The 14,209-nt window shown below is 40.0% G+C and overlaps 2 protein-coding genes across 8 annotated transcripts in view; both read right to left on the bottom strand.

Moving 5' to 3' along the window:
• Positions 1-14,209, bottom strand: part of znf385d (zinc finger protein 385D) — a 506,886-nt gene that overhangs the window by 355,997 nt on the left and 136,680 nt on the right. The gene's annotated exons all lie outside the window — the stretch shown is intronic.
• The window catches only part of LOC134299981 (uncharacterized), a 36,935-nt gene continuing 25,584 nt past the window's right edge, over positions 2,859-14,209 (bottom strand). The window contains exon 2 of the mRNA XM_062984395.1: positions 2,859-14,209. This exon is cut by the window's right edge and continues 19,779 nt beyond it. Within this exon, the coding sequence (XP_062840465.1) occupies positions 8,584-9,660 (1,077 nt within the window). The 5' untranslated portion in view covers positions 9,661-14,209 and the 3' untranslated portion in view covers positions 2,859-8,583.

The raw sequence follows: 14,209 nt of genomic DNA, 5'->3' as shown, positions 1-14,209 counted from the left end.
TTGTCTGGAATACCTGTGACCTTATCATGCCAGTGCACTTGTACAATTCATGCAGACACTCACACATCTACCAATGGTCAAGATACAGACAGAATCAACTCAGTCATATAATGCCATACAGTATACCATCTCTGAATTGAAAGCCAAATTACTTCCTTATAATCAATAATAGAATACACTGCTGCTGTGTTACAGTGAAACTTTAAAAATGACTTTTAGAAGTTTACATCAAAGAATCCACATCTACCAAGGGAGTGAAATAATGTCCTTGGAGAATTACTGGCAGCCTGATGTTTTCCCCCAAACATAACAGAATATGACTGACTAATGACATGAGAACCAAGTGTCAATGTAATCCTCCATGAAATTTCTGCAGTAGACTGCTCCAAATTGAAAAACGACCACAGCTTTCATTTTGAGATATGATGGATAACACTCTTTTTCTGACAAATTATAAAGAACAGAAATGAGACTTTTGAAAGCTTTATAATATTATAATACTATCAAATTCTTATTTTTCATCAGAAAAGCACAAAACTCCAATTTTTATTCAGTGAAACAGACACATGTGTGCTCATTACAGGTTATCATTTACATGCGACTTGCATAATGTTACCTGAGTGCTAAACCTAGTATCAGCTAGAACCTGAGCAAATGCACTTGTACACATGCCTATACTGGAGTGATGTGAGAAAGTTACTTCAGGGTCATTGAGGAAGAGGAGGTCCAAATCTCCTCCTCCCCAGAAAAGATACTGATCAAAAAAGTTGTTTCCATGCTTACTCTTAGCAATCCTGAATGCTGGAAAGGTGGCAATGATTACTCCAGTTGGACAGTTTGGAAAAATATCCAATGACTGGACTACATCTAATATCACATTAAAGAAGAAAACCAGAGTTCTGGCAGGATTCTGTTTTTTTTCAAGTGCACAAGTGGTATATTTCTTCTTCTGGCCCCTATGTACACTGCCATATGTGCAGCTTGTTGCACAACTGGAGACTACAATGAAGTTTACCACCTAGTTGGTATCTATGCACTATATTATTTGTGTTAGTATTTTGGATTTGTTCTCAAACTAATTTAGTCAACTTTTTAACCATCCATACTTTCCACAGAACTTGTCTCTGACAACAACAAAAAGGAAGATGTGTATGTGTTGTTAGAGTTGCAAATCTAGAGAAGCTTATTTAAATATGCTTGGAGTGGTTTTGACCAACAATGGAAACTGTGTGTGGCTCTTTCAGGCAAAACGTAACTCTTACTTATTAAAAGATTTTGGTGAGATATGCAAGAAAAAATGTTACACTCTGTATAAACATGGGCATACCAGCGAAAATGCTAATATCTAAATATATGTGAAGGAATGCAAAATTCAATCTATGGAAGAATAGTACACAAGGGCTTACTCTGTCATTATAATGAATACAATTTCTGCTAATTTAGTATGCACAATTTAAATAAATTCCAATAATATTTTCAAAAATAGGAACCATTTCAGCATTGGAAAGTTAGACCTCTGTGTAATTATGTTCACAAACAAGCTTCAAAATACCATGTTTGCCTGCTGCGATAACTGTGGTAATTACATTTTAAGATTTTAAATGTTATAAACAGAGTCAGAAGGTGTAAGCAGTTAAAAGGTTTATGATAGAAATAGAAAAATTGGTGCACAGACTGAATTTGAATACCTTATTTTTAAAAAAGGCAACTTCATCGCTGATATAACTTAATAAATATCCCAAACCACATGATTTACATCGATCTACCATCATCCATCTCAATGCTGTCTTTAACATCTCTGGAACAGAACTGTTGGCCATCTGCACATCAGCTCAGACCTCCAAGTGACAACTTCAAGAAGCTTCATACAGATGTTGAAAATCATGGAGGATGGAACAAATGGAGATACCACAAAGGCCAACCAATGTCACGTTGTGAACTTTGATCAAGGAAGGATCAAAGCCACACCAACAGCAAACTTAAAATTCTAAACCCATACAAATGGGCCACTGCTTTTCCTCTTTCTCTATAAGATCTTTCTGTTTCTATATTATTATTGTTGTTGTTGTTATTATTATTATTATTATTATTATTATTATTATTATTATTATTATTATTATCTTTTATGAAGAACATACAGCTTTCCATCCATTGTTTTTCTGTGCCAAAATGTGCAAAATTCTGTACAGAATTAATCCTGAATGTTGAAGATTCATCTTGGATTTTCCTTGACACACGAAAAAACATATTTTTCAAACACTTTCAAATATTCTTTCTATCCCTAGTGTGCTAATTATGAAAATACATATGTCTCAAATGTTAAAAGTCTTGAAAAAGAATATGTCAATGCTATTAAGAGTTTTGTTCTCCTCTAGTATGGTTGTCTACCACAATTCTAGGGAAGAGAAGAGAAGGAGAAAAAAAAGCTGTGTGAGACACGATACAATGTCCAGATCACGTTGGCTTTCTGTTTGATGCTTGAGAATCAAAGTGACATTTGAAGACCTAGTTAAAGAACACATTAAGCTAAGCAGCCCAATAAAACAAGACAGACTAAAATTAACTTTTTCTGAGCACATTCAAAATGCTTTTGTTCTTTTCAACAAAACAGCCTTACAGCACTTCATGCTTTGAAAAAGCACTGAACTAGAAAGCTTTTCACTGGACTTCACCTTTATGAAGTCCGGGGGCATGTTGACCCTGTTAGTGAAGAGGCAAAGCAGAATGTACTTTTATAGTACTAGATAAATGGTATGTCAGGACATGTAGTAGTTATTATTATATTTTCCCTTTTCCTATTGGCTGATGCTCTTTACAAGAAATGTAGAAATGAAATATTGCAGAAAGAAATCTTGAACTAGACAAAATGAAGTACATGTTACTGACATTTCAGCAAAGCCCAGAAATGTTTAATATACAGCAAATTTGCATTTTGTATTATGTATAGTGGAGCCTCCGGTGGCGGAGCAGGTTAAACCACTGAGCTGTTGAACTTGCTGACTGAAAGGTCAGTGGTTTGAATCCGGGGAGCAGGGTAAGCTCCTGCTGTTAGCCCCAGCTTCTGACAACCTAGCAGTTTGAAAAAATGCAAGTGTGAGTAGATCAATAGGCACCACTTCAGTGGAAAGGTAACAGCACTCCATGTAGTCATGCCAGCCACATGACCTTAGAGATGTCATTGGACAATGCTGGCTCTTCGGCTTAGAAATGGAGATGAGCACCAACCCCCAGAGTTAGACACGACTAGACTTAATGTCAGGGGAAAACTATTACCTTATTTTATGATGTATAGTATGACCCCTTATCCATGGATTCAATATTAATGGTTTCACTAATAGCTATTCACTTGGAATGTATCCCTGTGGATACAGGGATTGTACAATATTCTAATTACAACACACATAAAAAACAAAGCTTGAAGTCTTCACAGATACTGGGTTTCATCTAACTTTACAGTGAAATTATGCATTTGTCTATTCAGAAACAAACTCCACAAAATTCTGATTAAGAGTATGTAAGACTGTGGTCTATGTTATCAATAGAAATAAATTGAACTTCACTAGTTTTTCTATTATTTTAAATGGGACCTAAGCTTAGCTAACAGAATCTAGATCAAATGAACTACTTTTAAGTACAGATTATCAACACATCCAGCCATATAAAAGATAAAACTCCACCTATTTATACTCTAGAAGGAAGGAATTTGCTCTTTGATTTTGGCTTCAGAGATAAGCAAAACTTCAGATTTTGAATAGCACATTTAACATTCATCTACAGAAGCCTTCAAAACCAGTTTTTCCTTAATGAGGTTTGATTCAAACAGATGTGCAACTTTTTTCTGAGTGGATAACTATGTATCATTTGCAGAGATGCAGTATGCTGAAATGTAAGGTAGTATGTCTATGTTTGCAGTTGCATTAAATCTTTTGTCAGCAGTTATGCTGTTCTGTATCATTCTAAGAGCTGAAACCTGAATGTGGAATCTTTTTTCAATCTCTGGTAAAGGTTCTTATATAGGTATCATTTCATTGATATAATTCCTACTTATATTGTGTTCCTCTATCATCTCCAAAAAGGTCATCTAGAATCTCTACATCAGAGTTTAAAGCAAGCACATTTCATGGAAGCTTTTATGAGGAACACAGAAATGCCCCACAAAATTTGGATATATGAATGGGTGGAAAACAAGCTAAAAGTAGAGAAAATATCCACACTGTGCACTGGAAGTATTACTTTCACTGGGAAAATGAGCTAGAGTTAACATCTCAAACAGGTACTGGACAGTGACAGTAGTGGGAGGTGACACTGGCAGATGACCTATCAAAGGTAAATCTATCTCATTTTAGCTAACTCTGTTAGAACTGCACAGAAGGAGGCATGGGTAAAACACTCCTAAAAGTATTTTATCTTGAAAGTCCTACAATATGAAACAATTCAAAATGAAACAGGAGACAGAGCTAGAAGTTGAGACTTCCATGTCAATAGACACTCAACAGCTGAGGAAGAGAAGATCACACGTACAAGTAGCCCTTGTGTCAAGTGACACAACTGGGATCAAGTAAAAAGAACATTCAGAAAAAAAAGTCCAAAGTAGAACAGGGCATATAATAAGAACATTAAATTTTAGACAAATAGATAGCCTCAATCAATAAAAGAAGCCCCAGTTCAGATTTACAGGACCTCAGCAGAGATGTTGATGATCCAGTGTCTCATGTTTCTTATTTACAATCTGACTTGTTGAGAATTAAAAATTGGTGTCAACTTGACAATTAACAGCTGTCTCGGGGGGGTGGGGGGCGTTACAGAGAATATTCTACCTCCTACCTGCAGGATTGCTTGCAAACTGAAAATATTCCATGTAGATGCATTTGCAGCTCACTCTCTTTTTTGTGGCTTAGATAAGCTCAGAATACCCCAACATTATTTCCCCACATTAAGCACATTAAGCATAAATATTGTACATCAGAGCTAGTGTTGCTACTTGGATAAGGTTTTCATGCCTTTAAGAGATTTAAGTGAATCACAAATTCAAAAGATACAGATTTTTTTGACATGAAGACACAACAATGAGAAACTTCCAGTTACTGTACTTCTGCCTTTCACACAGCTGTTACGATGTCAATTCTTTGGGAAAATTTGAAAGGACAGCCACCCTGGCTATAGTAAAAAACATAAAGAGCTGATTTTGCATTTAAGGGTGAAGAGTTACTGGGACTGAGAATATTAATAGATGAATTAGTGTGAATCAGCAGGATTAACCAAAGTAATGCATTAATCAATTAATGTAGTGCTGAACATCAAAAGCAAAGCCTTGATTAAAGTGCTTAGCACCAAAGGAAACCAGATAAACATCAATGTACTAAAAGAGGGTTGGAACTGCCAACACTGTCATCAACAGATTTTGAAAATGTCTTGATTGCTCTAGTATTAAATAGCTGATGCATTCAGAATCTACTGTGCCTGGTTTGGAGTGGAGTGGTGAAGGGCAGAAACACACACAATCCTACCAAAATGAATCCCAGAGTACTGCAGAGGATAGCAAAAGGGCTAATTGCTACCTGTAAATGGAGCGGTAAAGCATGTGTCAAAGTCCCAAGACCAGCACAAGGTCCACTGATAGAACAGTGATGTTATTCTACTGTGTGGGACATTAAAGCTGTATTTGTATTATCATGGCTGCATGCAATGGAATTCAGGGATTTGTAGTTTTACAAGACACTTAGAATTTTCTGATTGAAAGATCTAAAACCTATTAAAAAAAACTTCAAGACATCTCACCAAAGGACAAATTCCAGGACTGTGTATGGACTCCTGGCAGTTAAACTGGAATGAGAGTATGGTGCATATAGCTTTGGAAATACTAAAGGTCCTTATATCTTTTAAAGATAAAGACAATGATCTGATTGTTTAGCACAGATTTTGGAATACTGATGTTTTGGTTGACATCTCTCAGAATCCTGCAGCCAGGGATTCTGGAATCTATAGTTAAATTTCTCCAGGCCCTGACTGCACATGTCATGCACACTTTCTTAGAGCCTGTACGTAATAAACATATGTTTCACATAGGAAACTACTGGCTATCTAAGCAACTATTGCTTATATCAGGGGTCCCCAAACTAAGGCCCGGGGGCCACATGTGGCCCATCGAAGCCATTTATCCGGCCCCCGCAACAGCGGCTCCCTCCTCCTCCGCCTTTCCCACCTCCTCCCTCACCTGTTGCGCACCTTCTAAAGCTTTGCTTGTTTATAATGGTATTTTAATTATTATTTAATTAATAATTTACTAAGGGGTGCTTCGCCAGTGCTTTTGGTGCACAAAGACAAAAGGGGGTTGGACTAAATGGCCCAAGGGGTCTCTTCCAAACCTCTTTATTATTATTATTATTATTATTATTATTATTATTATTATTATTATTATTATTGGCACAAAGACACAGTATAAAACAGCAAATGAGATATATATATATGTATGCTGAATTTCGTATCACAAAATCACAAGTTGAACACTTCCCCGGTGTTTAGGACTGTGTGATGTATGATGATGATGATGATGATGATGATGATGAACAACATTGAGGCTGGGTGGCCATCTGTCAGGGGTGCTTTGCTTGTGCTTTTGGTGCACAAAGGTAGAAGGGGGTTGGACAAGATGGCCCAAGGTGTCTCTTCCAACCCTCTTTATGATTATGATTATGATTATGATTAACATTGAGGCTGTATTTCTTCCCAATTGTTTTTTTTTTTACTTCAAAATAAGAGATGTGCAGTGTGCTTAGGAATTTGTTTATAGGGGGTTTTTTTTCAACTATAGTCCGGGCTTCCAACGGTCTGAGGGATCGTGAACTGGCCCACTGTTTAAAAAGTTTGGGGACCCCTGGCTTATATTATGATCAGCAACAGAATTTTCATATTGCCATGCATTCATTCACAAAATGATAAGAAACACTGGATTTGTTATTGGGATAAAAACAGAACTATGAAGAAAAGCAGGCATCCCAACTACTTAGGTATACTTGGCACACATGTTCCATGCAGCCATAACCAAACAGAAGTATTGGAAATGTATTTCTAAGTACAATGGCACTGATCAAAGCTTTTTTGTACTACATGACTGGGGCAATTCTGGGAGTTGTAATACAAAAAAGGAACTTCCTAAAAGTTCTGACAAAAACTGTTCCAGTCTTTCCCTATTGAAAACTCTTCAATGATATGCAGTTACATACTTGAGTACTGGTTAGATTTTGTAAAACTGGGTTAATAGCTGTTTTAATTCTTCTGAGCTAAATCAGAACTTAAGTAATGCTAACATCATGCAAAATATCATGCCACCAGTCACTTCTAGAGTGGAGTTGTTCATTGTTATTCTACATATATAGAAATTTAACCTCAAAAATGTTGACATCTCAAATGGTACCACATGGTTTTCTAGGCTTCTTCCTTCCATTTCAGGCTGCCCTTTACACTTACATTTCTTGGGAAAACTGGCTTTCATCTAACTGAATGGGCATATTGCAGGTAGGCCTATTATTAAAAGATCAGCACCCAAGTGACCTGCATCTTACACTAAAACCAATAAGACTTGAATGGCAAGTCTATACTTGAGCTCTATTTAAGTAACTGAGACCTACTTCTAGGTCAGTGTTTCTCAACCTAGGGTCCCCAGATATTTTTGGCCTACAACTCCCAGAAATCCCTGCCAGTTTACCAGCTGTTAGGATTTCTGGGAGTTGAAGGCCAAAAACATCTGGGGACTCCAGGTTGAGAACCTGTTCTAGGTAAATATATGTAAGCCTATGCTGCTTAGTTTGCATATTAATTTAATTAAACGTAAACTTGAAACTAACACCCGAGTGGAAAATCCCATGGCATTATTTTCATATAAAAGCAAGAAAATATCTTAAACCATATACTTGTTCCAAATAGACTTACTTACTTAGGCGATCCCTCGTAGGCCGAGGATGATGGCCCTCCAGTTATAGGGTCTTCGGGGTGTGTCCGTAGATGGCTGAAGAGACCTATTCTTGATGTGCATGTTCTCCCGCAGTGAGGACATTGGTTTCCAGGTGGAAGGCGGTCCCGGTCAGGGTTGACTTGACTCTCCTTCCTCTTGGCACGTTTCTCCCTTAAGCCCTCCATTCGGGCTGTGGCGCAGGCTGATGAGCAGTCAGCTGCAGCCAGCTGCAACAAATCACTCTGACCAAGAGGTCATGAGTTCGAGGCCAGCTCGGAGCTGCGTATGTCTCTGTCTTTGTTCTATGTTAAGGCATTGAATGTTTGCCTTATACGTGTACTGTGATTCGCCCTGAGTCCCCTTCGGGGTGAGAAGGGCGGAATATAAATACTGTAAATAAATAATAAATAAATAATTCGTGCCTCTTCGAACTCCGCAGCACTGCTGGTCACAGCTGACCTCCAATTAGAGCGCTCAAGGGCCCGGGCTTCCCAGTTCTCAGTGTCTATGCCACAGTTTTTAAGGTTGGCTTTAAGCCCAACTTTAAATCTCTTTTCCTGCCCACCAACATTACGTTTCCCATTCTTGAGTTTGGAGTAGAGTAGCTGCTTTGGGAGATGGTGATCAGGCATTCAGACAACATGGCTAGTCCAGCGGAGTTGATGGGATAGGAGCATCGCTTCAATGCTGGTGGTCTTTGCTTCTTCCAGCATGCTGACATTTGTCCACCTGTCTTCCCAAGAGATTTGCAGGATTTTTCTGAGGCAACGCTGATGGAAATGCTCCAGGAGTTTGGTGTGATGTCTGTAGACCGTCCAGGTTTTGCAGGCGTAGAGCAGGGTTGGGAGGACAATGGCTTTATAAAGAAGCACCTTGGTATCTCTACAGATGTCCCGATTGTCAAACACTCTCTGCTTCATTCTGAAAAATGCTGTGCTCGCAGAGCTCAGGCGGTGTTGTATTTCAGTGTCGATGTTGACTTTTGTGGAGAGGTGGCTGCCAAGGTAGCGGAAATAGTCAACATTTTCTAATGTTACACCATTATGCTGTATTCCTGGCATTGCAGAGGGATTAGCTGGTGCCTGTTGGAAGAGCACTTTGGTTTTCTCGATGTTCAATGAGAGGCCGAGCTTCTCGTATGCTTCTGCGAAGGTGTTTAGAGTGGCTTGTAGGTCTTGGAGGAGCTGCAGGATGTTCACAAATTTGTCAGGGCACCCGATTTTTTGGAGGATGGTCCAGAGAGTGCTGCAATTCACTGTGTCGAATGCCTTTGCAAGGTCAATGAATGCCATGTACAGAGGTTGGTTTTGTTCCCTGCATTTTTCTTGGAGCTGTCGTGCAGTGAAGATCATGTCCACTGTTCCTCTGGAGGGGCGGAAGCCATTCTGGGATTCTGGGAGGGTGTCTTCTGAGACAGGGAGAAGGCGGTTTGCAAGGATTCTTGCGAGGATTTTCCCAGCGGAGGTTAGAAGGGAGATACCGCGATAGTTCCCGCAGTCTGTTCTATCCCCTTTCTTGAAAAGGTTGATGATGGTGGCATCCTTGAAGTCTGCTGGGATTTTCTCGATCACCCACACCTTTTCAATGAGCTGGTGGAATTGTTGTATCAGCTCAGGTCCACCCGTTTTGAAGATTTCAGCAGGGATCCCATCAGGTCCGCTGGCTTTGTTGTTTTTTTGTTGGCTGATGGCATTGCTAACTTCTTCCATACTAGGCAGTGCTGCAACCTCATCCCTGGTTTGTTGTTGTGGGATTTGTGAGAGGGTCTCTTTGGCCACATTGGAGCTGCGATTCAGCAGGTTCTGGTAGTGCTCTTTCCAACGTAGTGCAATTGATGTTTTGTCCTTCAGAATTTTGGTTCCATCTGATGAGCGTAGAGGCTGTATGCCATGGTTTCATGGTCCATAAATGATCTTTGTGGCTTTGAAAAATCCCTGAGCATCATGGGTGTCTGCAAAGTGTTGGATTTCTTCAGCCTTCTTTGTCCACCAGATGTTCTTGAGTTCTCTGGTCCTTCTTTGGACCTCAGCTTTTGCACTGGCATAGATCTTTTTCTTGGCAGCACAGTTGGTGTCTCTCTGCCATGTTTGGAAGGCTTTCCTTTTGTTATCAATTAGCTGTTGGATCTCTTTGTCGTTATTGTCAAACCAGTCTTGATGTTTCTTAGTTTTGTATCCAATGGTTTCTTCGCAGGCTGTGATGATGGAGGTCTTCAGTTTGTTCCAATGTTCCTCAACATTTTTGGGGTGTTCTGTGGGTAGATGATCCTTGAGTGTTGTTTGGAGAAGGGCTTGTTTGGAGGGCTCCTGAAGGGCTTGAGTGTTCATTTTGCGCCATGTTTTTCTTCCTTGGAGTCTACGTTTGGGGACGATCTTGATAGCCATCGTGGATCAGATTAACCTGTGATCTGTCCAGCAGTCATCAGCACCTGTCATGGCTCTTGTGAGAAGCACATTGTGGTGGTCTCTGGCATGTGTAATTACATAGTCCAAAAGGTGCCAATGCTTTGACCGGAGGTGCTTCCATGATGTCTTGAGCTTGTTTTTTCTGGTGGAAGAGCGTGTTGGTGATGACAAGGTTGTGCTCTCCGCATTTGGTGAGAAGCAAGATGCCATTCGAGTTGCTGTTTCCGACCCCGTCTTTTCCTATGATCCCTGGCCACAGGTCAGAGTCCCGTCCGACTCTGGCATTAAAGTCTTGCAGGAGGATGATTTTGTCCTTCTTAGGTATCTCCGATAGGATGGTGTCCAGCTGACAATAAAAATTTTCCTTGATGTCTTTGTCAGCATCTAGAGTTGGTGCATAGGCACATATGATGGTTGCCTGTTGGTTTTTGGCAAGGTTAATTCGGAGGGTTGAGAGTCGTTCATTGATGCCAGTGGGTGCTTCAGTCAGGTGCTTCACCAGGTCATTTCTGATAGCAAAGCCAACTCCATGTATTCTTTGCTCTTCTTCAGGCAGTCCCTTCCAGAAGAAGGTGTAGCCTCCTTTTTCTTCCTTCAGCTGTCCCTCTCCTGCTCTCCAGGTCTCCTGAAGGGCTGCTATGTCGATCTTAAAGCATCCCAAATCCCTTGCAATGATAGCAGTCCTGTGTTCGGGGCATTTGCTGTCAGTGTTATCCAACAGTGTCCGTACGTTCCATGTTCCAAAGTTCATTTCTCTTTTTTGGCCGCAGAATGGTGACCCCTCTGGACGTGGCAGTCCAGTCAGGGTAAGAGAGGCAGACTATGTTTAGGGCACCTTTTCTAGCCCCTTCCCCGTGTGGGGTGAGCAGAACGGATCATAAAAAGGGCTGCTCAGCCATGGATACAGTTGCCAGACTACTCAACTGCCTTGGTCCTTGAGGTAGAACAACTGAGTCCATATCCACCGCCCATGTGCCAGTCTGTGACTAGGGGCGTCCAGATTTCACAGTCCTGCCCCTGTCGCCACTCGTTGATCGTCATGGGACTTTTTTGGTTTGTTTTTTATTTTTCTTGGAAGACACCTGTGCGTGATTTTTTTAAATGTGTGGAGGTTGGTGCACGGCCGGTCAACACACAGTCTTCACAGAGTGAGGTTCCAGCAGTGGTGTGGTTAACATAAAGAGAGTGGCTTCTCAGTCTGTTGCAGCCTTCTTCCGCCTTCACAGCCGTTGTAACATGTACCATATTATCCTCCGCCTGCTCCGCCATTGAGGTCTTTGGGTCTTCGGATTGTGCTTGGTCTGGAACCTCCTTGATGAATTGTCACCTTGTCGTGGTGAGGGGGCTTGCATGTTCCGATGAACCTGTGGGCACAACCATTGGAGTCATGCACTCCCAGAAGTGGCCGCAGGGGAGGTGCCAGAACAAGCACAATCCAAATAGAAGTCACAGGTAAAGTCAGAAATAAAATGCACATCACACAAGCATAAAAGAGCAGTGCTGTGAATTTGTGCCCAAAAGAAAAACCAAGGCAACTGTGCCAGTCCAACATTAAAGGTCATAATCAGCATTAAAAGAAGCAACTGGGCTGCACTAAACTGAAAATTCTTTGTACTACTCAAGCTCCACTGACTTCCAGCAGTTTAATGTAACAATCCTATATGCCTGGGGGAGACAAATGATAGGCTACCTAGACACAGAATTGATTAAGGAATATGGTCTCTCTGAGACTACATTCAACCCAAAAAGGTATTTTAGTACCAGAACTGTGCTTGTATTCCTTTCATACACAAAGCTATTCCTTATTTTTTCCCCAAGGTTTATTTCTTTTTTCCTAATTTAGAGATGGGGAAAACATTCTATTTTGTAATTGCTCTAAACCAGAGGTGGGTATCATCTCATTTCACCCCAGCTGTAGTATTGCAACTCCCCACAGCACAGTCAATGGAAAGTAATGTTGGAAATTGCAGTTATTCTTCATCAAGAGTTTAGATTGAAAATCAATCTGCTAAATCTCAGGATAATGTTAGAATTGCAGTAAAGTGCAACCTATAGTACCCATACAGGACTCAGGGCCACTGTGTATTACAAAAAAAGGCTTCTTTTTCTTTTTTAAGGGAAGGACAGTGTCACAACATTTTCCTTTTCCCTACTGTTTTATAATAATAACTTTATTATTATACCCCACCACCATCTCCCAAAATGGACTCAGGGTGGCTTTCATATGGGACAAAATGCTCACAAATGCAAATACAAAACAATCCATCAACACAAAAATATAATTAAAATAAAATAAAGGTAAACAAAGCAGTCCAGTTAAAAGTACAATTCGATAAAACATAAGAATATAAAACAGCAGCGTAAACTCAATCCATACTCAACTTAACCAATTGTCATGGTACAATGGGTGGGAGGTTTTGTGAGGTAGCCACCACCTTCCCAAAACCCCCAAAACCCCTTAAAAATAAAATATAAAACTTACTGGGAGCCATTAGATCTCTCTTCAGGCCTGAAGAAACATATAAATGATGCACAAGAAGACAAAGGGAGCAGGGAGTGATCCCCCCACCTCCTCACATGTCATTGATATGTTCCATCAGGCTGAAGAAAGACCTAATGATGCCCAGTAAGTTTTATTTTTATTTTTAAGGGTTTTGTGGGGGGTTTGGGGGGTGGCCCATAGTAGCACAGAAGTTACCGTGCTGCCATGGAGACAACTCATAGAATAGCCCGTTTTCTCCTTAGGATGTGCGGATTTTTAATGCCTTGTGGAGCGGATTTACATAAACTGCTCTGAAGAGGGTTAAATGCATATCTGGAACCACCCTAAGGGACCTTTGACACTGCCATATAACCCAGATTATCAAAGCAGATAATCCACATTATCTGCTTTGAACTGGAATATTTGAGTCTACACTGCCATATAATCCAGTTCAAAGCAGATAATCTGAATTGTATTCAGCTGTGTAGAAGGGGCCTAAGTTCTGTTAACAAATCTTTATATCTGATATAGAAACCTCAAAATGAATTCCAAAGTTTTGTTGCAGTTTTATAAAATTATAAACGACAAGCACCAAGTTTCACAATGCAGGCTACCATTGTGTGACATGGAGACATTAGTCTGTCCCCAGCCATACCTACCAAAAAAAAGCAGTTATGGGATGGAGTTGTAAAATTTTTACTTTACAAGTTTCTGTATTTCTGCATACTTACAGAGTGTCAAAGAAAACGGAAAAACTCTGTTTTTGAGTGTAATATTTCTTTTTTAAGCTAATAAACACTCAGTCACCAGCAGCATCACAAGTCAGCTGTAAAAATAAAAGGTAAGCAAATAATTTAAATGCTTTGTGAAAAATATTTTATTTGAACTAATTTAGGTCACTACATATAAGAGCTTTATATGGGGTTGTAGCTACAGATTATTATGTTATAGTGTAGAAAAAGTGAAAGATGTATCAGAAAGATTTATTTCTTTTAACTGGAAAAGATGATAGGGAAAATGGGAAATCATAATTGGCCAAATTTTGATAATGGGGTGTTAAGTACACTTGCACCCTTCCAGCCTAATGATGCTTTCATAGCTGTGCGAGGATAATGTCATTATCACCCCATTAGAGAGATTAACATGTATTTTTATGCATTTCAAGGTCAAGCATTTGGAAAAGTGGGCTTTAATGCATCAGGAAATGTAACATTTCTACATGCAGGTAGCACAACTGCCCAGGCGGCTAGCGATTAAGTGGAAGCAGCTGTTTGCAGCCTCTGGGGATACTTCACACCTGACATCTGATTAATGGCCTTGTTCCACTGCACACAGACTGGGGTTATTGTAATGGACATTATTTCCAAACGA

The sequence above is a fragment of the Anolis carolinensis genome, chromosome 6, assembly GCF_035594765.1.
Source record: "Anolis carolinensis isolate JA03-04 chromosome 6, rAnoCar3.1.pri, whole genome shotgun sequence".
In the NCBI taxonomy this organism is placed as follows: Eukaryota; Metazoa; Chordata; class Lepidosauria; order Squamata; family Dactyloidae; genus Anolis; species Anolis carolinensis.
Note: the sequence above shows the minus strand (reverse complement) of the source record. Positions and strands in the feature narration are given on the sequence as shown.